The 20,482-nt window shown below is 56.2% G+C and overlaps 6 protein-coding genes across 6 annotated transcripts; 3 read left to right on the plus strand and 3 right to left on the minus strand.

Annotated features, from left to right (window-relative positions):
• Positions 1–1,509: 1,509 nt before the first annotated feature.
• KVR01_009967 (uncharacterized protein) lies at positions 1,510–1,842 on the minus strand (the record flags this gene model as incomplete). Its single annotated transcript, XM_044787803.1, has 1 exon — positions 1,510–1,842. One exon carries the CDS (start codon positions 1,840–1,842, stop codon positions 1,510–1,512), a length of 333 nt encoding a protein of 110 aa, XP_044641215.1.
• A 693-nt stretch (positions 1,843–2,535) lies between these two features.
• On the plus strand, positions 2,536–7,191 carry KVR01_009964 (uncharacterized protein). Its single transcript, XM_044786529.1, has 4 exons — positions 2,536–3,332; positions 3,396–4,643; positions 4,782–6,805; positions 6,880–7,191. The coding sequence occupies exons 1-4, from the start codon at positions 3,045–3,047 to the stop codon at positions 6,992–6,994; spliced, it is 3,675 nt and encodes a 1,224-aa protein (XP_044641212.1). The 5' UTR covers positions 2,536–3,044; the 3' UTR covers positions 6,995–7,191.
• Positions 7,192–8,088: 897 nt separating this feature from the next.
• On the minus strand, positions 8,089–10,955 carry KVR01_010068 (uncharacterized protein). Its single transcript, XM_044793226.1, has 2 exons — positions 10,126–10,955; positions 8,089–10,060 (listed from the first exon to the last, which is right to left on the minus strand). The coding sequence occupies exons 1-2, from the start codon at positions 10,193–10,195 to the stop codon at positions 8,622–8,624; spliced, it is 1,509 nt and encodes a 502-aa protein (XP_044641316.1). The 5' UTR covers positions 10,196–10,955; the 3' UTR covers positions 8,089–8,621.
• Positions 10,956–11,709: 754 nt separating this feature from the next.
• On the plus strand, positions 11,710–14,447 carry KVR01_010047 (uncharacterized protein). The gene is made up of 4 exons (XM_044793867.1): positions 11,710–12,195; positions 12,566–13,036; positions 13,108–13,169; positions 13,225–14,447. The coding sequence occupies exons 2-4, from the start codon at positions 12,698–12,700 to the stop codon at positions 14,354–14,356; spliced, it is 1,533 nt and encodes a 510-aa protein (XP_044641295.1). The 5' UTR covers positions 11,710–12,195; positions 12,566–12,697; the 3' UTR covers positions 14,357–14,447.
• A 317-nt stretch (positions 14,448–14,764) lies between these two features.
• On the plus strand, positions 14,765–17,049 carry KVR01_009719 (uncharacterized protein). Its single transcript, XM_044793916.1, has one exon. The coding sequence runs from the start codon at positions 14,843–14,845 to the stop codon at positions 16,550–16,552; it is 1,710 nt and encodes a 569-aa protein (XP_044640967.1). The 5' UTR covers positions 14,765–14,842; the 3' UTR covers positions 16,553–17,049.
• A 1,900-nt stretch (positions 17,050–18,949) lies between these two features.
• On the minus strand, positions 18,950–20,329 carry KVR01_009821 (uncharacterized protein). Its single transcript, XM_044781609.1, has 2 exons — positions 20,067–20,329; positions 18,950–20,007 (listed from the first exon to the last, which is right to left on the minus strand). Exons 1-2 carry the CDS (start codon positions 20,224–20,226, stop codon positions 19,115–19,117), a joined length of 1,053 nt encoding a protein of 350 aa, XP_044641069.1. The 5' UTR covers positions 20,227–20,329; the 3' UTR covers positions 18,950–19,114.
• Between the last annotated feature and the right edge of the window lie 153 nt (positions 20,330–20,482).

The raw sequence follows: 20,482 nt of genomic DNA on the forward strand, positions 1-20,482 counted from the left end.
ATCGCCCGGGTTGAGCGTCATATCCTGCATGTGGTACAAGACTCGATCAGTAAAGTTTTATGCTTGTAGAACGCCGAGCAGTAGACCCCGAACTTGTAAGAGCCCCGACACCTGCGTGACCGGCTCCATGAGGGTTCTTCCTATGGCACTGCCATGCCTCCAAGTAGTCCGCACTCGCGAAACACTCATCGAGATAAGACGTGTTGGCCGCGGTCACAAAGCTACTCTGGCTCATATCCACCCCTGCGTAAGCAGTAATTCGCGCCGAAGCCGGTCTGGTTGATGTGCAGCGTGAGGTTCGAGAACGGGCCGTTCGTGACATACCGGTAGGCATCACCGCTCTTATCCACCTCGGTTCCCTTGTCACCGAAACCCGTGTCCGGGTCGGAGATGGCCGAGTCCGCCAGGCCAATGGAGCCGGCCGCCATGGCAGCGCAGTCGGCCTGCCCACCCAGTAGGGCTGGGCTTCGATGTAGGACTTCCTCTCGACTTCAGTGGGTGAGGTCTTGTAGGCGGTGTACTGTCTGTTAGGCTGTCCCCTGGATGCGGAGATAGGATCAAGGGAGTGGTCGCCCCTACCATGATTTCCGTTGGTTGATGGTTGTACATATCGCATCGGTCTGTCTTGGAGTCACTGGGGAGGACTCTACCCAAAAAAAAACAAACAGCAAGAAGGCATAAAATGCCGGAGCGGACTGAAGAGAGAGCGACGTGATTATACGGACGACAACCGAGCAAACAAGTGAAGGGATGTCAAGAACATCTGGAGGATTACTGTACTATCAAGTCTCGTCTTCACTTGGACCACTCAAGCCTGTGTTTATACATGACGACTTCAGCGTGTTGAACATCACCACGGAGTGGTTCATCGCATCTCATGCCAAGGCGGGTTCATCCAGAAGCGTAATGCAGCCCACAATCCGAGTAGCAGCGCTGAGACGCGGCTGAGGAATATGGAAAGTTGATTGGCCTCCTGGGTTGATTTGCAACATTTATACAATACGCGTCTTGATCTTGATGTAACTTTGAAGGTCCGGGCCACGCATACGTCAAGCTGGTCAACGTACGCGTTCAGCGCTACTCTCTACCTGGATTGGGAGGGCCAGGTACACCAATAATGGGCGGCAGATTCCCCGGGCCGTCGTTGAGTGCAGCAAAATGGTTTTTGCGATCCCTTCACATCCTCCAGCTTCACAATAACGGTGAACATTGCAGCAATTTGCCGTCGAGTCGCTCGCATCTCGCGACTGTGCGCAAACATCACGTCTGCCCCTTGCCCGCATGCCTTGGATCACCAATCGGCCACGGGCTTGTGCAATGTCGATATACCAGCCCATCGAGACTTGATGGGTGCTGGATATCTCGTCCGCAGACAACATGCTATCCTCTCCATCCTCCAATCACATCAACTGTCCCTCTCTTGCGGCCCAGACAGCTCCACGGGCTGGACGAAGCCATTGCGAGCAAGGATATTGCAACCGTTGGGTGTGCGCCGAGCATGAGTATGCCCTATTCATCCACCACGATGTCCTTTGACGGTGCCTCGGTCAAGACACCGGCATAGGTCTCGGTCATGGCGCCGCGCCGTGTTGAGATGTACCAGGTGAAGATGCCGATGGTCAGGAAGGTGAAGAGCCAGAGCAGGACGAGCTTCTTGGAGCGCCTAGGAGGACGGGCATAAGGGCTCCACAAGCTGGGCGCCGCCGATGAAGGGCTGTAGACGCCATAGCTGCCGTATGCGCCGGGCAGGAGACCGCCCTCACCACCGCGTTTGTTGCTAAACTTTTTTGTACGGGTGCGGGTGTCTTTGACGAGGGCGGGCAGGCTGAACTTCGTGGACATGAGCCGCGGGTGAGAGGGGCGATTAGGGCGCTGGGGGTATCGTACAACAAAGGCACTGGTGGTGAATCAATCGGGTTCGGTGGTGCGTGCAGTGCTGTTGCTGTTGTCACGGACTCTGGGGTGCGTTTTCCTGAACAAGCTGTCTGGCAATTGCCACGAGTATTCCAAGCTTTAGGGTGCCATTGTAAATGAAGATCCTCGGTACGTGGTCGGGAGGCAGGCAGGGGTGACATCAGCCGCTCGGATCCAAGGGAAAGGGTTGTGGAGGTGGAGCCGCCTTGGCCGCCTGGCCAGGCTGCTGCCAGGCTGCCCAGGCTGGGGCGTCAGACTCTCAAGGTGACCTTCAATAGTCAAGTGAATAACACTATCAAGGCCTCTCCGCTGGTCCATTTTGTTTACGACAGGTGCCTTTGTAAGAAGACCTCCATATTGTAACCGAGTCTAGTCAACATCCAAAAGCATCCTGGTAGAAGGATGAGGCTTTCAAGCTGTTGGACGCGGTTAAAGTTGCGGCAGACTGACAGACTAGACTAGTTGACCAATTCTCCGGCACATGGGTCTTTGATGGAATTGGCACAAAAGCAGAAAGGCAGCAGAAATGCAGAATGGCAGACGAGAAATGTGGGTGCTATGAGGTGAGTGGCGTAGGATCCCGCCTGCTTGGAGAATGAGACAAGACGTCATATCCCGCCAAACCAAGGAGCCCGCCCTCCCGCTGCCGCTGCGATGCGACGAGGAGCTGGGCAAGCCGGGCAAGCCTGGCAAGCTGGACCAACCCATCCACCGTCAAGTCGCACCAGCCTAGCTTCTTCAGCTTGGAATCATGTCAAAACAGGCCAGATCGAGCACGGGTAGCTGCCGATCTCAGTCTGTGAGAATCAATGACCCAATGGCGTAAATCAATCTCATGCACTCTCTTTGACCTCCTTCACCAGCCTGGAGTCTACATCTCCTCCCAACCTCTCCTACTTCCACTTGCTCGTGGGCCTCTTCTACCCCGTACCATACTTCTCTCCTGCTGAGTAGTGTCGCCGCCAACGGTCGTGGTCCCGTCTCCCGGCCCTTTGTGAGAACGGCCCGGTCTCGACCTTGAGCAGTCGCCAACGCCCAGCTGTATTCGTGGTTCTTGGCCACTTATCTACCCTGAATCACAACTCTCAAAGTGCTTCGTCCCATTGTTCACAGCTGCAGTCATACGCAACATGGATCAGCAAGAACACACAGCCCCCGGGGGGCACTATTCTGGCACCAACAGAATTCCAAACATTAAGCAGTTCATGGAAGGCTTGGACAAAGATAAGAAGGAACGGGACGCAGAAATCGATGCCAAACAGAAGCAGAACCACGCCGGCGACGGCGAGGTCAAGTCTCATCGCTCAGAGAAGCCCAAGGGAAAGAATCGCAGGACAGTCCGCGATCCCGTCACAGGCAAGGATGTCGAGATTGACGATATTGGACCTGAGATGGTCAAGGCAGTCGACGACCCACATGTAGGTTACTGTCATTGACACCAACGTGTATTGGCCGAGGGACCTCTGCTCACCTGTGCCCAGCTATTCGTACCAAACGCCAACCTCGGAAAGGAGACCACGGTCAAGACAGACCCTACCCAGTCTGGCGAGGAGTATCGGCGCAATCAGGACATCACAGCACCACCTGATCCGGTCGAGCCAGGAACCACAAGTGATGTGCCCATCCATGGCGAAAAGACCAACGTGCTCTTTCATCCCACCCCATCCGTGAGCTATGAGCCCATGTACGCCGCTCTCGAGGCCCGGGCAAACGTCCTCTGTGCTGGAATCTTTTTCTCTATCGCCTTTATTGGAAGAATCTTGGGTGGCTCGCTCTGGGGGCTGATTCCCTTGGGGTTCTGCGTGGCCTCCGGTGTCTTCCTCTGGGTGAAGGACCTGATTCGCCAGGGCCGTGATACCGAATGGTCCAGCGAACAGCAACGCGGCGAGACCGCCGTTGTCAACCTCATCCCTGAGTCGGTCGAATGGATGAATACGGCCATCGGTCTGATCTGGGGTTTGATCAACCCAGACATGTTTGCAGCTGTTGCGGACACGCTGGAAGATGTGATGCAAGCAAGTGTGCCCGGTGTGATTGAAAATGTCAAGGTCAACGACATCTCCCAGGGGAGCAATCCCATCAGAGTTCTGAGCTTGCGTGCCCTCCCGGATAGTCACGTTCAGGACCTGAAAGACGAGATCCGTAAACAGGACGAGAAGACCAAGGACCCCCAAGAACTGGCCGCTGATGAGGAGGGCGGTGATTTCTACAATCTCGAGGCAACCATCGCCTACCACTCACTGCCATCGGGCGCGGACGTGTCTTCAAAGGCCAAGAACATGGGCATGCAACTGGTCTTCTATCTGGGCATGAAAGGTCTCTTTGGCGTGCCCTTCCCCATCTGGGTTGAACTCAATGGATTGGTCTGCACCGCCCGTCTCCGCGTGGCTCTTGCCCCTAATCCGCCATTTATAAAGACACTGAGCGTCACCCTCATGGGCTTGCCGAGAGTCGAGGCTAGCTGCATACCACTCATCGAAAAGGGTGCCAATGTGCTCAACCTTCCTCTGATCTCCAATTTTGTCAATTGGGCAATCGCAACCGCCGCCGGCATGTACGTTGCCCCCAAGTCACTAACCCTCGACATTGGCAAGATGCTATCTGGTGATGATATCACGAAGGAGACGCAAGCCCTCGGCGTCCTGTTCATCCGTATACACAAGGCAACTGGTCTCTCGAAACAGGATCGCAGAGGGAGCGAGGGCGGAGGGAGCGATCCTTATATATGTGTAAGTCCTAAAGCACTTTGCGACGACGTTGATAGGAGGGTCAGAACCACAGGAGAAGACCAGTCTTCAGTCACGGCTCCCCGCAATGCTCTAGAATAACCACGTCAGGATCCGAATGAGTGCTAACATCACCCCTAGGTCGCCTTCTCCAAGTTTGGCAAGCCTCAGTACTGCACCCGTGTTATCCAGGACAACCTTGACCCGATCTTTTCAGAGTGCGCTGCTCTTCTTGTCACCCCTGATATCATCAAGGCAGATGAGCAGCTCTCGCTGGAGCTCTGGGACAGTGACAGGTCGTCCGCGGACGATGTTGTGGGCAAGGTCGAGCTGAGTATTCAGAAGCTCATCCAGCATCCAGGCAAAATGTTCCCTCAACAGTCGACCCTAAGGGGCACCAAGGCGGAAAGTACCATGCCGGGCACGCTGTCTTGGGAAGTCGGCTTCTTTGGCAAGACGCAATACCGCAAGGCCCTTCGCACTGACGGCAAGGATCCTAACCTCCCGAAGGAGCTACAGGATAAGAAGGAGCTTCAGCAGGACGTTGGCTCCTTGGACACAGCCGACGAGGACGCCGTTGTCCACACGCCGCCTGATCCTCTTTGGCCAAGTGGAATTGTCAGCGTCGTGGTTCATCAAATTGTCAACCTCGAACTTGAGAATGTCAAGGGCTCAGAGGGCAAGAGGAAGGGGCGAGAATTCGAGCCTGCTAGGCCTGAAGCGGGAGATATCAAGGAGGAGACGGGCAAGAAACTGCCGAGCTCATATTGCACGATCCTTATCAATGACGAACTAGCATACAAGACCCGAACCAAGGTGGTTTCCTCGAAACCGATCTTTGAAGCTGGGACAGAGCGATTCATCCGAGACTGGAGGGCAGCCATTATCACTGTCACCGTTCGGGACTCGCGCAACCGACAGCACGATCCAATTATCGGAGTCGTCCCGCTGAAACTGTCCGATATTCTCTTGACCAGCAGTCAGGTCACCCGATGGTACCCCCTCGACGGTGGTATCGGCTTCGGGCGGGTCCGTATCTCGCTCCTTTTCCGCTCCGTCGACCTCAGGTTGCCGCCCCAGCAGCTCGGCTTCGGCGAGATCGGAACGTTTGAATTCCTCTCGGACACTCTCAAGGCGGTCAACTATGACGGAAACCCTCGCACAAAGTTGAAGCTGCGCACCGGAGGGAGTTCCGCCACGATAAAGAGCGACAAATGTACGCAGGCCGATGATGGCAGCCTCGTGTGGGATATCACGGAGTCTCAGCCCAGAAGGAACGAAGATGGAACTACAACCAATGTGGAGGGTCACATTCGGCTTCCTGTGCGATATCGTTACCGCTCACCAGTTTTCTTCGAGTTCCACCCGGCTGGGAAACGGCACAGTGACACTTATGCTTCTGTGTGGTTGCAGGACCTGATCGATCTCGAAGAGAAGGACTTTGATATTCCCATCTGGCGGTGCAACAACGGCACACGCCTGAGCCAGAACTATATCACTGAGGCCAACTATCGGGATGTTCCCAACCTGAAAATCGAGGAGATTGGACGACTCAGATTTCGAGGCAGGTTCAAGCCGGGCACCGACCGCGACCACCTCAAATTTGTGAGCGACAACGACTCTCGCGAGACGATTGAGAGCTGGGAAGCATGCTTCGCCGAGGGCGTGAGGAAGGAGCTCGTCGTGGCAGAGGTTCCACCGAGCATCCAGAAACTGCACGATGCCAGTCTTACGCAGGGGCGAGACGTTCTCGCCCAGGCAGACGAGAAGGACAAAGAGAAGTGGCTCGCCAAGGACGGTACCGACTGGAGCGGGGCCTTCGGAAAAGACCCCGTGGAAATGATGGGCAAAAGCCCCGGCAAAGACGATGGTACAGACTCCGACGAATACGAGTATGACGACGAGGACTCGAGCAACCCCGATCTGGGTATCGCCGATGCGACCACTGACCCTTCCGTCTACAGCGGCGGAGACGCCAGCGGCGATCAGTCCAGCACGGGAGCGCGCCAGTCGGTCGACAGTGGCCATGGCAGCCAGCTGTCGCATCAGACGACCAAGAGCAGCAGCGGCAAGTCCAACAGCAGCAAGAGCCCGATCAAAGCGCTCAAGGATTACAGAACAAGGAGTAGGGACCTGCATCGTCAGCACAGGGGGTTGATGCAATGGTAAGGGCTGGCTTACATCTCTACTGAGAAGAGTTTGATGTGTTGAACTCTGTTACTGACTGGACATGTCACAGGAAACCCATGCGTAATGTTCAATTTGCCAAAGACGAGGCCACTTTTGCCGTTCGTCGGATCACCAAGGTTGGATCCCTGAGCGGGCGGAAGCCTGATGTTGAGACAGAAGTATAAGGCGGAAGTACTTGATCGCTTCTTGAGACTCCTGGTTCTAGGGACAGCGTTGGCATTTAAGCTTCCTCGTTAGTTTATGGTTCTGGTTGGTGGCAATGGGTCGAGGCAAAACGGATGGGCTCCTTGACGAACGTCCTGCGATGAAAGTAATGAATAAATGAATGTAGTATTCGCAATGAAGCATAATATTTTCTCTCAAGCCTCGCGAGGTGCGCAGGGTTTTACCAGCCTGTCTTCAGCAGGCCGTGACTACATCGCGCATGCTAGTTCAGAATATCCACGGTGGTGTCTTCATGATAAATAATCACACGCACAGCAAGAGCATTTAAGCCATTGATCAGTCTCGAGCAGTGCACGGCTGACGAAACCACATAACGGTGTCCAAGATGAATGAACAGAGGATATTTACTCTATGGTTGTCTTTGGTTCACTATCAAAAGAAATCGATGGCCATTGAGTATTCCATGATTTCCCGCCAGGGTCCGCCCGTCTTCCAGGATTGTTGGTTTTGAGTGAGTATTGGTTAGGAGGCTCACACCGCCAGCGCCACGACCCTCGCGCCCCAAATGTAATAGCCTCGTACTTCAACACCAATTTGATGGAGCCGGCCGGATCTTGGTTGAAATAATTATGCCAGAGATCTCGTCGAGTCAACTGGGTACCATGGGTACTCATGTCTAAGCAACTTGTTTGTAACCAGAAGGTTAGATACTCTCGTGATGATCACGAACAAACCAAGACGTCTGACCCTGCCTGTTTTCCTAGCCCAGCGGTTATGTATTTGCTTGGAGGAGTCGGCTAATACCAGGAAGCAATACATACCTGTTGCTCGTACGTGTCTAGTTACGCGGTGGCGATGGCTACATCAGATCACGAGTTTGCTCGGGTGTCCGTCACGCGGGCACGAGCATAGTATATTCGTGCCCCCCCCCCCCTCAAGCCCCAAACATTCTTAAAGCATAATCCTCTATAGGGCACGTTCTGTAGGGAAACCGCTTGCAGAAGGTGATCACATAGACAGTAGTCCAGCAACAGGGGCTCCGCCATAATCTATTGTTATTTTTGAAGATGTGGCGGTGGTATGGTAAAAGCATGTGAAGAGCACTACGAGAGACTTCCCCGAGTATCAGCACACTGCACGAGGGACGGGAGAAGAGAAGAATAGGCATGGATCTGGCGATCCTCGCTTGATTCGTAGAAGCATCTTCCGTCCAACCAGTCGTCATTATAAATACGCGGCTGGCAATTCCCACCCAGTCATTCGACCGACAACCATCCCGTTAATCCAAGACCACCCGGCCAGCAATGTGGATATCAACCGAGGGAAGAAGCCAAAGTCATCCCTACCGCCCAATAGAAGGACTCCCTACCCAATCTGAAATTTGCCCCGAGCATCCAATACTCCCGAGGCCCATGAAACGCCATGAATGAAGCAAAGATAGACCCTTTATGGGCTACGCGAACGAGGTACATGACCACTCAACCTCGTCCTACAACACCAACCTCCCCTTCCCCAACCCGCCGCTCGGGCTTTCCATGCCAGATATGATCTTCATCGGCCGCCGACGCCGCGTGGCTGAAAGTAATGCAGAAAAATATGGAAAACAGGACTTTTTGCTCAAGAACGCTAAATAGGTTGGGACAGCTGCCCTTTCAGTGTTTCGTTGCCGTCCAACAGCTCCTCCAGCCATGCGACGGCGGCCTCGAGCATGGCACTCTTGCTGGGATTGCTACCCTTGATTGCAGGTACGATGACTGCCAGGTTCTCAAACCCGGTCTGTATGACCTTTCTTCGCTTCTTTTCGCTGTTGATGTGGTTCTCGCGTTTCTGGTCCTCGGTCAAATTCTCCCTCTTGGCTGCGGCGGAGGATTTTCTCCGCTTCCCGGAGCCTGCGGCCTCGGCGACTCCACCGGGAGAGTGGGAGGTATCGACTTTCTGTTTTCGTTTCCGTGCCGATGATTTGGACACGGCGGACTGTGGCTCGTCGTCATCGTCGTCTTCTTCATGCTTGCCCTTGCGCCATTTCTTCCCACCGTCACCATTCGCCTCGATCTTGATCGGTGGTGGCGCGCGGGTCTTGAGGTTGAAGGGAAGACTCTCAGTACTAATGACCGGACTCGTCGGCCGAGTCGTATTTGTACTTTTTGACAGTTCTATAGCGCTGAAGTACCGCATATGTTCTTTTTGTATTGCTTCCGAACTGTCCTTGTCGCTTGAGGGCACAAATGGCTGGTTGTTGTTGCTGAAGCTCTGATCCGTGCCGTACTGCAAGTCTACCGGAGCCCGCGGCGGATCACCCCTCTGGCTGGGCTGGGCCTCGGCACCATAGATCCAGCTAGAAAAGGCCGCCTCTTGCTCAGCCGCGTGGGTGGACTGTGACATGCGCCTTCCTTCTTGTTTGAACTCGCTCCATTGCTGGTGCCTCAAGTGGCCGACTGGGGGCCCCATGTTGTTCGTCCTCTGTGGAGCATTCGAGAACATGGTCTCGTGTTGAAGACTGTGCGACCGGCCATGAGACCCGCTGTGTAGGACATTTGCTGCCGCCAAAACGTCCTCTGACGGCTGTGGCTGGTCAATCGGGTGGTGATGTACAGGGGACGCGTTGGTGAGTGGGGGACCACTTGTTGTGTAGGTGTTTGGGTGTGCGCCTGTTACGGGTGTCGATGCGGTCGGTTGTGAGGGGCCGGCAGCTGCGTAGCCATTTGGTGTGGCTGTTGCGGGTGGAGCGGACGCAAGCATGGAGTTGTTGGTTGCGAATGTCTGAGGGGTGTTTTCCTGGTAGAAGGCGTCGCCGAGAAGATTGTCTGGCATGTGGCTAAGTTGAGGATGGAGGCCGTACGAGGTGGCGGTGGCCATCAGATTCGGGGGCATCATCCACTCGTCGGCAGTTAATCCTTCGCCAAAGTTCTGCTCGCCATAGCCGTTGGACACCATGCCAGCCAACATGTTTGCCAGGCCGTTCTCCTCGGCGGTGGTGAGGATGGGATTGCCGGGCGCAGGGTCGGGCGGGGGATGTGGGAGGAAATCGAACAGGGAGGGGTCTGGGTGCTGGTCCTCAGACATGTCTGTCTTCGTATTAGCAGGACAGTCGGGCACAAAACAGACAGTCTCTCGGGCTGGGGGTACTTACAACCAAATGGCAGTCTGGTGCCGTCATTCGGCTGCGACGAACCCATCCTGGGACGCTGAACGGCTAGCATGAGTGCGTTTTTCGACCAGGCCAACAACAGCTGTGGTCTGATGAACAGTCGGAAGGGGTCCTGGAGGGCAGAAGCGTTGAGCCAGGTGACTGGAGCTGTTGCAAGATGTTGTCAAGCGTGGGATCCAGAGCGAAGTCAGAGCGAATACAGGCAGGGGCCTGAGCTGCAATTGCTGGTGCGGCAACTGGCGAGAAGGGCGGCTGGTCTGGGTCGCAGAAATGAAGAAGCGTTGTATACTGGTATGCTATGGCTGGAAACTGCCGTCCAGGATGGAGGTGTTGCACAGGTGCAGTCGCAGTCGTAGTCGCACTCGCACAAGGCGCGGCGACGCAGAAATGGAGCTCGGGTGGGTGTTTGTTCGGCCGAGTGACACGGGAGAGCTTCCTTGACACCAGACATGAAGCTGTAGGGGCTCGGCAAGGTGTTGCTCTGTGCAGGGCGGCCTGGCCCGTGGTGTGTGTCTCTGTGGTGGGAGTGTTGGGAGTGGTGGCAGTGTGGGAGAGGTGACTATAACATAACGGTGGTGCTGGTGCTGGTGCTGGTCTTTATGAGTGTCTTTGGGAAGTGGGCATGTCAAGACGGCGAGGGATGCCTTGCTGCATCATCCCATGGCCTCGGGGCACGAATCCAGCAGGGGCGTTGAGCAGAAACGGGACCCTGAGAACGTTGGGGAGGTTGAGGGCGCTGTGACAAGGTTGCTAAGGACCTCGGGAGGGAATAAGTGAGGACTTGGTCTGGGAATCGAAGTCGTCCAGACGACTGGCGCAGGCGCAGTCAACCTCCACTAGCACCAGCACCAGCACCAGCACCAGTGCTTGTGCCAGAAGCAGAAGCAGGCCCCGCCTGACTCGACAGCTGCATGCACCGCACAAACCTTGGGCGGCCCTGCTATGGCAGAACCGGGGTCATGTGCCTTGCCGGTATGCATCTAGACGGTGGGTGTCCTGGTCGGGCCGGGGCCAAGCAGGGTGCTCACTGGCGCCATGCATCAATCCCACATTTGACGCCCTCTTTCACATGTCAAGCACGGCCAGGCCAGGCCAGGCCAGGTCAGGTCAGCGACTGACTGCTGCGCTGCGCTGTGCTGCACCACTCCTCTGGCCGCGGGCACTAACTGTGAGCGGGAGGTGGACCGCCGGGCTGGCTGGTCCTGCATGTCTGACAGTGGGTGGGAAGGCAGGCAAGCCAGGTGCCAGGCAAGGCCAGTGACGGCTTCTGCACCTCGACTCGACTCGACCCGACCGTGGCCGAGTCACACCTCGGCGCCGCGACCTGACAAATCCCTCGCGTATCGCATCGCATCCCTGAGGCAACTGCTAAGAAATGCCCAGACCACACGGCGACAGCAAGAGCTGTCCTGATGTTCTTCCGCCGGGCGGTGCTGCTGGCTGGCTGCCGCCGGGCCCGCATGGTTGACTGTATTGGGGAATCCCATGAGAGCCGGCTGGGGAGGAGACGAGCTTCCTCTGGAGCTGGCAGGCTGGGTTGTTTGATGCGCACCAGGCCTACTCCGTCTCCGTACTGCAGCAGCAGTGCAGTTCAAACATGACAGGGAGCTAGAGCCTAGCAGCCTGGCCGCCAAGCGCTTGCGGGTTGCTAGCCTGCCTCCCCTGCCTCCCTGGTTGTTTGCAGATCTACGGATGAGCAGGCGCATCGAACTACTGTGCCTGTGGCCTTGGGATGGCATGGATGGCATGGGTGGCCAATCCGACGAACGTCACGGCACTGCTGCGCTGCTGCACTGCTGCACTGCTGCACTGCTGGTCCTCCGTTTCAACCTCCCGACGTTGCATCCTGTCCTACTGGTTCCCTTTCCGGCCGCATCTTTGCGAGGAGCACGACTTGGCCCTCGCCGCCCCGTGTCAGACGCCCATCAAGCACGTCGAGAGGGACCCTTTGGACCCCATAGTTCATACATGCCCTTTGGCCTCGCCTGGCCGTCCGATCATTCCGCAACAGCAGCCACGCCCACGCCCACAAATCACAATTTGCCGCCCGACGTACGTCCCTTTCAACCCTTCTCGTGTGTTTCCCCGTCCCGCCCGTCAAAGTCTTAGCATCCGTCATCGCATCGCCGCCTATGCGACTATGCCCTGCTCGATATTCCCACCTTGGGCGTCGCCATGTCTGCCGCACTGCCATGACTTTTACCCCTCTGACTGTCGCCTCCTGCGATGCCCTCAACATGCGTCCGGGGAGGGGGGGTCACGCGACCAATGGCAAAGGGCCACTGGCCGTAGCTGTTTGTCTTGGGCCGTCTTCAAGTGAATCATAGTCATACAAGACACGGATCTGCTACCACCTCGGGAGTCCTCACTGTATCCAGTATTGCTCGGATCCGAACCTTCGGGTAGCTGATGATAGCGCCAGGCCCCCCCAAAAAGTGCGACACGTAACCAGGCGTTCAACGCGTCACAATCACATGTCACGTCCCCCTGACACTGAACCTTGCCCGCCCGACCCTCTCTCAAACCTTCTGTGCTTTCTGCCCTTCTGCTGTCAATGTCTTCACCACCGCCATCACACCATGGTGCTGTATCAATCAGGCTGAGGTCTAGGCCTGCTACATGGGATCACGCCGTCCCTCCCTTGTTCAGACCCGTCCTGCGGGCATACCTCCTCGGCTATGCCTTCTCCGTCGGTCCACGGTTGTTGGCCTTGGTCTTGCACCACGCCTTGAAATTCGTCCCGAGGCGGCACCGGCCTGCAGATGGCCCTGCCGACAACAAATCCGAGCCACAGCTGCTCGAGTCCCTGGCCAGGACGGTGCGAGCAGGGCTGGAATGGCAACGGTTTCCTACCTTCTGTGCTGCTCTTGTCGGCGGCAGCACCTTGCTGGAGGTATGACTCTCTCGGGCGATACTATTGTCCACTTTCAGTTGGCCGCCTTCTGCTAACCAGGTACATGGTAGCCCATCCTGCGCAGGGCAATTGCTCGCATCTTGCACAGATTAGCAGGAACAACCAGAATCAGGTGGGTTCAAACAGTAGACTTTCGGTGTATTTTTACTGACTCGAGATGCACCTAGGTTATCAAGATGGCTGTCCTCATTCATCGCGGCATGGCTCAGTCTACGACTGCTCCAGTCCAAACAGAGCATCCCGTCCACCACTACGCTCACCACAGCTGCAACCCCTCTGGGGTCGCCCAGATCAGACCAGAGGCCGAGGCCCCAAGCTGGTCGAACACTAGACCTCACACTCTTCGCCGCAACTCGGGCCCTCGATGTGTTGGTCGGCGAGGTCTGGTCTCGCCGCCGGTCCATGCGCTCCCCTCCTGCTAGCAAAACGACAAGGGCCCTTGACCGCTTCACCTCCAGCCTGGCTGACCCCTTGATCTTCGCGGCCTCTTCGAGCTTGATCATGTGGAACTGGTTCTATAATCCCGTCGCACTCCCACGCGCTTACAACAAGTGGATTGCGAGCGCCGCCTCAGTCGACCGCCGCCTCGTGGTTGCCCTACAGCGCGTAAGGGACGGCGTCATGCGCTACGGCGAGGACACAGGGCATGCCTCCCTCCTTCAGGAAATGTGCCAGGAGTATCGGTGGCCCATGTGGTGGGGCGACCCTGCCGTCAGCGTCCCCTTCCCTTGCGAGATGGTTCATATGGGTGTTGGGCCGTCCTGCGAGCTGCACGCACTGAGCAGGTTCCGCAGCGCTTGGCTGTGGAGCATGAAGACGTATTTGCCGCTCCAGACGGCCGTACTGCTCCTGAGGCTTCGAAACCCCAAGACCCTGGGGCGTGACCTTGTCCGCGCCTTCATATCCGCGTCACGATCGTCTGCGTTCCTCGGGTCGTTTATCACTCTGTTTTACTACGGTGTATGTTTGTGCCGGACTCGACTTGGGCCACACGTGCTGGGGAAAGACACCAAGGCTCGGCAGAAGATCGATGGCGGGGCATGCATCGGGGTAGGGTGTTTCCTATGCGGCTGGAGCGTGCTGCTTGAGCCGTCCAGCAGGCGCAAGGAGCTCGCACTGTTTGTGGCGCCAAGGGCTGTCGCGACGATGCTGCCGCGCAAGTATGACGCCGATAAGCAGTGGAGAGAGACGCTGGTCTTTGCCACCAGCACTGCGGTGGTGTTTACTTGTGTGATGGAGAACAAGAGGAGAGTTAGAGGAGTCCTCGGGGGTCTACTGAGGACTGTGCTTGCGGCTTAGAATGATAAGACCAAGTAGAATGCTGTAGTATCGATGTAAACCTATAGACTTGTGAAAACATCAGCAACAAACTAGAAGTTTGTACACCAAACCGAGTGGCCCCACAATATCCCGGCCCGCAATAGCCTCGAGCTTAGAGCACTTATGTTTGACTGGATTGGCTGGGGAACACAGCAGCGTGCACTGGGCACCTGAGCACTTGAAGTAACACCAGGACAGAAACGACCTCTTGCCCGTGCTATTAAAGCTAGCCGTAGCAAGTTCCCAAAGAAGACTTGTCTGGGAACCACAGGGTGGCGCAGCATCCAAGTAAATGAGATGGGGCAGTTGGCCGATGATGCATGTGCATGCAAGTAGGATCTGAGCCACAAGCTTGTGGCTCTCTTGCGTCACCCTGAACAAGACCATCTCACGGGCGGTGTCACAACCTCGCATTTAGCACCACTGTTTTGTTTCTATGAGTTCAGCACAAGCCTCACCGCGACAATGAGCGCCAACGCGACCATCCTGGGTCCCAACGTGTTCGTCTTCGACCAGAGCATGCCCGCCTCGGCGGTGCAGGCCCAGGCGACAGACATTTTCAAGCGTATGGAGGCCAACGAGTTTGGCGCCGAGCGCTATGCCCTCCTCTTCAGGCCCGGTGTCTACGACGTTCTCTTCGACGTCGGCTTCTATACTTCTGTGTGTGGGCTGGGCCGGAACCCAGACGACGTCCTGATCCGCGGCGGGGCCAACGTGCCCGCCTACTGGATGCCCAACCGCAATGCCACTTGCAACTTCTGGAGGTCCTATGAGAACCTAGCCATCGAGGCGTCCGATGCCACCAACAAGACAACCACCATCGCCGTGTCGCAGGCCGCACCGCTGCGGAGGCTGCACATCAAGAGCGCCAACGGCCTGTGGCTGTTCCAGGTCGACCCGTCCACGGGTGCCGGCGGCTGGGCCAGTGGCGGGTACATGGCCGACACGGTCGTTGACGGACAGGTTCTCCCTGGGTCTCAACAGCAGTGGCTGTCGAGGAACAGCAGCTGGGGCAGCTGGGCCAACGGCGTCTGGAATATGGTTTTTGTCGGCTGTGACAATGCCCCCAGCCAGGGAAACTGGCCCAGGGAACCATATACGACAATCGAACAGACACCCATCATCCGCGAGAAGCCATACCTCTACGTCAACGAAGAGGACAAACTGGCTGTCTTCAGACCGGCTCTCCAGAGAGATGCCAGGGGCCCGACCTGGACGGGCGGTGCCACCCAGGGCGAAGCGATTCCCATCGAGGCCTTCTACGTGGTACAACCTGGCGTCGATGCTCCCACCCTCAACGCGGCACTCGGCTCAGGCAAGCACCTACTGATCACCCCGGGCGTCTACAACCTCGACGATGCTCTGAGAGTGACCCGCCCAGGCACCATAATCTTGGGGCTCGGGTTCCCCTCTCTGGTGCCGGTCAGTGGGAAATCAGCCATAGCTGTGGACGACATCAACGGCGTCATTGTGGCAGGTCTAATTATCGATGCTGGACCCGTCAACTCGCCGTGTCTCCTCGAGGTAGGGCCCTCTGGCAGCTCTGCCGGGCACTCCTCCGACCCGACGTTCCTGTACGACCTCACGATCCGCACGGGCGGCGTCCAACCCGGCAGGAACGACGCCGGCATCGTCATCAACAGCCACGACGTCGTGTGCGACCAGCTGTGGCTCTGGCGCGCCGACCACGGGCCCGCGACGTGCGCCGGCTGGGACGTCAACCCGACCCGAAACGGCCTGGTCGTCAACGGGGACCGCGTCACTGCCTACGGTCTCTTCAACGAGCACCACGAGGAGTATCAGACGCTGTGGAACGGGGACCAGGGCCGCCTGTACTTCTACCAGAGCGAGATCCCGTACGACCCGCCGTGCCAGGAGGCATACCGGTCCGAGCAGGGGGCCCGCATCGGGTACGCGTCGTACAAGGTGTCCGATTCGGTAGGAAGCCATGAAGCCTGGGGCCTAGGCGTGTACTCGTACTTCCGCGACGCACCAGTCAAGGTGGAGAACGCAATCGAGGTCCCTGAGACGGCCAGGGTGCACCACATGACTACCGTCTGGCTGAACGGCACCAGCGGCAGCGAGATCACGCATGTTGTCAACGGGAGGGGAGGAAGGGTGTATGCGAACAGCCCGGAGGAGGCGATGCGGCAGACTGTGGATGAGTACCCTTGATCAAGACAGCCTTGGAAGACGATCATCTCTCCGCCCCGGCAGGCACACGCCTGCGGCTGCAAGACCAGGGATCGTGCAGACGACTGCAACTAAGCTGCATACTTCGCCAGCCCGCAGACATGACAGATATTCTAGCATTCAAAGGTTGGTAGGCGGGGCGGAGGTCACAACTAGATACCGCGAAGCCCTAGACCAGAGCCATGTCGAGTCGCCGGGGGCATCGCATGATGGATTGACCAACGGCTTGTTCTCTAGTCGATGCTCTGGTAGAGTGACCGAGACTGTATGTTTTGAATACATAGCCGAACAGACCTGAGAGAGACTTGATTCCTTGCTCATAGACGACAGGAGCCAGGTCGTGTAAATAATGTTTCTAGTCTGTCAGGCTTTGGAGTTCCACACGCACGTATGGTATCAGCACACAAAAATAAGTCACTCCAAGATTGGCTACAATAGTAACGATCTATAGATCAGCATTAAGAAGGGGCGGCAAAGAGTCTGACCAACAGCGCTTCAGCGTTCTCTCTCTGAATCGGCTAGTTCGCTCGCATGTTATTCTGCCGCTGCCGGAGCTTCAAGGTTTCCCGCAAGATATTCAGGCATCTAGGGGGACATGGTATGAAGCCACCAATGGATCACCCCAGAAGGACCGGAATGGGAAATCTAACACGGCCCGGGGAGGCACTGCAGCACGGCTTACATGCAGACGACCCGGAGTTTGCAGATGATGGAGACGCAATTCACCACATACGCATGCATAATTCCACAACATCATGTAATTGCAGGCCAACCTCGAAAGCCGTTGCATTGATGATACTTTTCTTCACTGCGGTGTGACTTGGAACCGCACACAGCGTGAACATCCAGGCCAATTACAGCCTCAGGGGCCTTTTCCGTTCACAATGCATAAATATTGGCATGCATTCCTGCCGCCGCCGGTGCAATTTAAAGTGCTGTCCTACCCACGAGAATAATAACCCATCTAGGCAGGTGGTTACCAGATTCACGGGCGGACGTCTGCTGTAAAACCGGGAGCTTTGCGTTTCGCAAGTCACACACTCCATGGCGAGGCCCAGGGTTCTCGCGGTGTGTGACACTGAGACCAGAAGTTGCAAGGGTCCTCTGGGTGCAATTGTGTCACGCCAGAAGCACGCCAGATAATTCTCCCAAGAAGCTAAATTGACGGCCTTCTCTGGAGGACCGTCACTGCGATGATTCCACGTGGTTCACAGCTACTCACTGTTTTACCACTGGATCTGATATGCGGACCAGCGTGATCGCAAACACTGCATGATCGCAAACTACCCCCCTTTCCTTTGGTATCACGAGACTTGTCCCTCATTTTCGCAACACTCACCGGTGTCAATCACGATGTGAAGTATTACTTGGGACGCGCAGGTCCATTTACTTCCGGGAATATGTTCTTGTGGAGGCTCGTCCCAGTATCTCGAGCCTCGATACCATCACTTCGGACTCTTGGCTTAGGAATGCTCTTCGAACCCCGTTTATATGCAAATTGCAGTTTTCGGGCTGTAGCCTGGAATCGGCAATACTGCGTAACGTGAAATAGGCAGCAGCGCTCCGCTACACCAGTCGACAACTCGGTAGGAAACACTTTACTGAGCAATAAGTCTTTCTGTTAGATTGGCCCTTGCTTGATGTTACAGCATTAAACAGTATCTGTGAGACCGAATATGATTTTTGGTGTGTGTGAAGTTATGAGTTTTGGACGTCACGTTTATATAGTAACATGACCATTCAATTAGGCAAACGACAACTCAAAATGACTCAAAATGACCTCTCACAAGAATAGTATCACTGGCTAGCAAGCAAGCTGTAAGATAGTGAGATGCGTAAGTTGGTTGTTCAACAGAAAACAACCCGGCGATTTCAAGAGTTCAGATCGAGCAAAAGAAGCTGTCAAGCGACTTACAGAGACATTCATCTCAATGTTGGTCGGAAGTTCCAGACACTCACTTGATAGTTCTGGTGGCTTTGTGTGAGAAGCGTGGTCGGGCTTTTGTAAATGACAATGTGAGCTAGACGTAGCCTCGACAACTCTTAGTTGGTAAAAGGCGACTTGTTCTTCTAAAGAAGCAAGTTTTGGTTTCAAGGAGCCTGACAACTTGGCTGCTCCTGACGTCCCGGCTTCACAAGTGATAAAACGCCTGAATTGGGGTCCCCACTCTTGAGAAACTCGTCTTGCCCGAGAAGTTCAAATTACGGCCATTGTGTTTGAAGCCAGTACTAATCCCTAGGAGATTTTGAGCGGTAGATATATGTCAGATCATTGAGCAACTAGGTTCGCTTCAACAGCATCTGAAATTTCGAACACAAAAAGTGTAGCAGAACATTGAAACAAATCACTCTCTGGAGATCTGATATGCGGGCACTACGCATTGAATACCTGTCATGTTGACTTTATAGCATCTACGCCGTATAGATAAAGCGCAAAAGGCTAACGCATGTTCAGCGCTATGATATGTATTAATCAGGTCCTCGGCCACTTTAAAGCAGCAGGAGCCAAATAGTCTTGGTCAACTCAGCTTTGTCACTCCAGGCTTAAGAGCTCAGCCAAGAAGTCACACCGAGCACAAAGACGCAGACCAGTATATCCGAACGGAGTGTGGTGAAAATCCGTGAGTACTTGAGCCCCGTAGTCACCAACCCTTTCAGCCTCCCATCCGGTATGAGACCCAAGACAGTCCACAAGAAACCAGGGGGTGGCGCCCGCCCCTGGTCCAGGAGCAGCCGGCTCGTGAGCAGGATAGTCTCGGCCGTGGCAAAGGTCCAGAAGAAGTACTTGCGCCCGTCGTCGTAGTCAGCGTGCCCAGTGCTGGCGGCGAACTCGGCGCGCTCCCTCTCGATCTTGGTGCCCGTGAAGCCGGCCAGAAGCGAGATGTACAAGCCCAAGCCGGCGGCGACAAGAAAGTGCACGACACGCCAGAAGGCGGAGTAGGGATCGAAAGCCGCCGTCGCCCCTTGCTGCTGCTGCTGCTGCGGTTGCATGCCTCCCGCGAAGGGGTTGCCGCCCGCGAAAGGGTTGCCGCCGGGCCCGCCGGGCCCACCGCCCTGTCCCATGTTGGGAGGCATCCCGCCAAGCATCTGCGATAGCATCTTCATCATGGGGTCCTCATCGCCATTTGCGCCGCCAAACATGGCCGCTGGGTCAAAAGGATTTGCGGGTGCGTTGCCGTTGGCGCCGGGGCCGGCGGGGCGGTCGAAGCCGAGCATCATCTGCCGCAGCTGGTCCTCGGACATGTTGTTAGGGCCACCGCTGCCCCTTGCGGCGGGTGAGGGTGAGGGAATGCGGTTGGTCTTCTGTGGCTCATAGTAGTGCTCCGATATGTCGACCTCGTCGGGGTCGCCGTGGTGTTGCTCTGCGTCAGCGTCTGGTGTGGCTGCCGGAGCCGGCGCAGGCGATGCAACCGTCGGGGGATTGCTCGGTATTGGGTCTGTGGTCGGCCAGGTCAGCTGAGGTTGGGTATATTGGGCTGTCATTGCAGAGACGAACCTCGCTGGACGCCTCCTCCCAGCCCGGTGATTCTATTCAAGCGAGCGTTGCCTCCGGCCTTGATCTTTGCCTCGCGGCGCTCCTTCCGCAAACGGGCCTGCTCAGCTGCTCGCGCAGCGGCGGCAGCCTCGTCAGGGCTCAGTTGAACTGTCTCGGTCATCACTGAGGAGAGTGGTGGTGCTTGTCCACCAGTCCTGGATGTGGGTGTTGGGTGAGAAGGACTGGGCAACGAATTGACGTGATCGCTGGCTCGAAGTTAGAACTACTTAGGTACCTAGGTGACTAGGTGACTAGGTGACTAGGTACCTGTCTGCAGCAGCACCACAAAGCTTATCTTATCAGAGTGGCCTATGCTCGGTCCCACCCCCATCTGAGGTGTGGTAGTTGACCGCTTTGGACTGTGCGAGTAAATCCAA

The sequence above is a fragment of the Diaporthe batatas genome (assembly GCF_019321695.1).
Source record: "Diaporthe batatas strain CRI 302-4 chromosome Unknown Contig00012, whole genome shotgun sequence".
NCBI lineage: Eukaryota > Fungi > Ascomycota > Sordariomycetes > Diaporthales > Diaporthaceae > Diaporthe > Diaporthe batatas.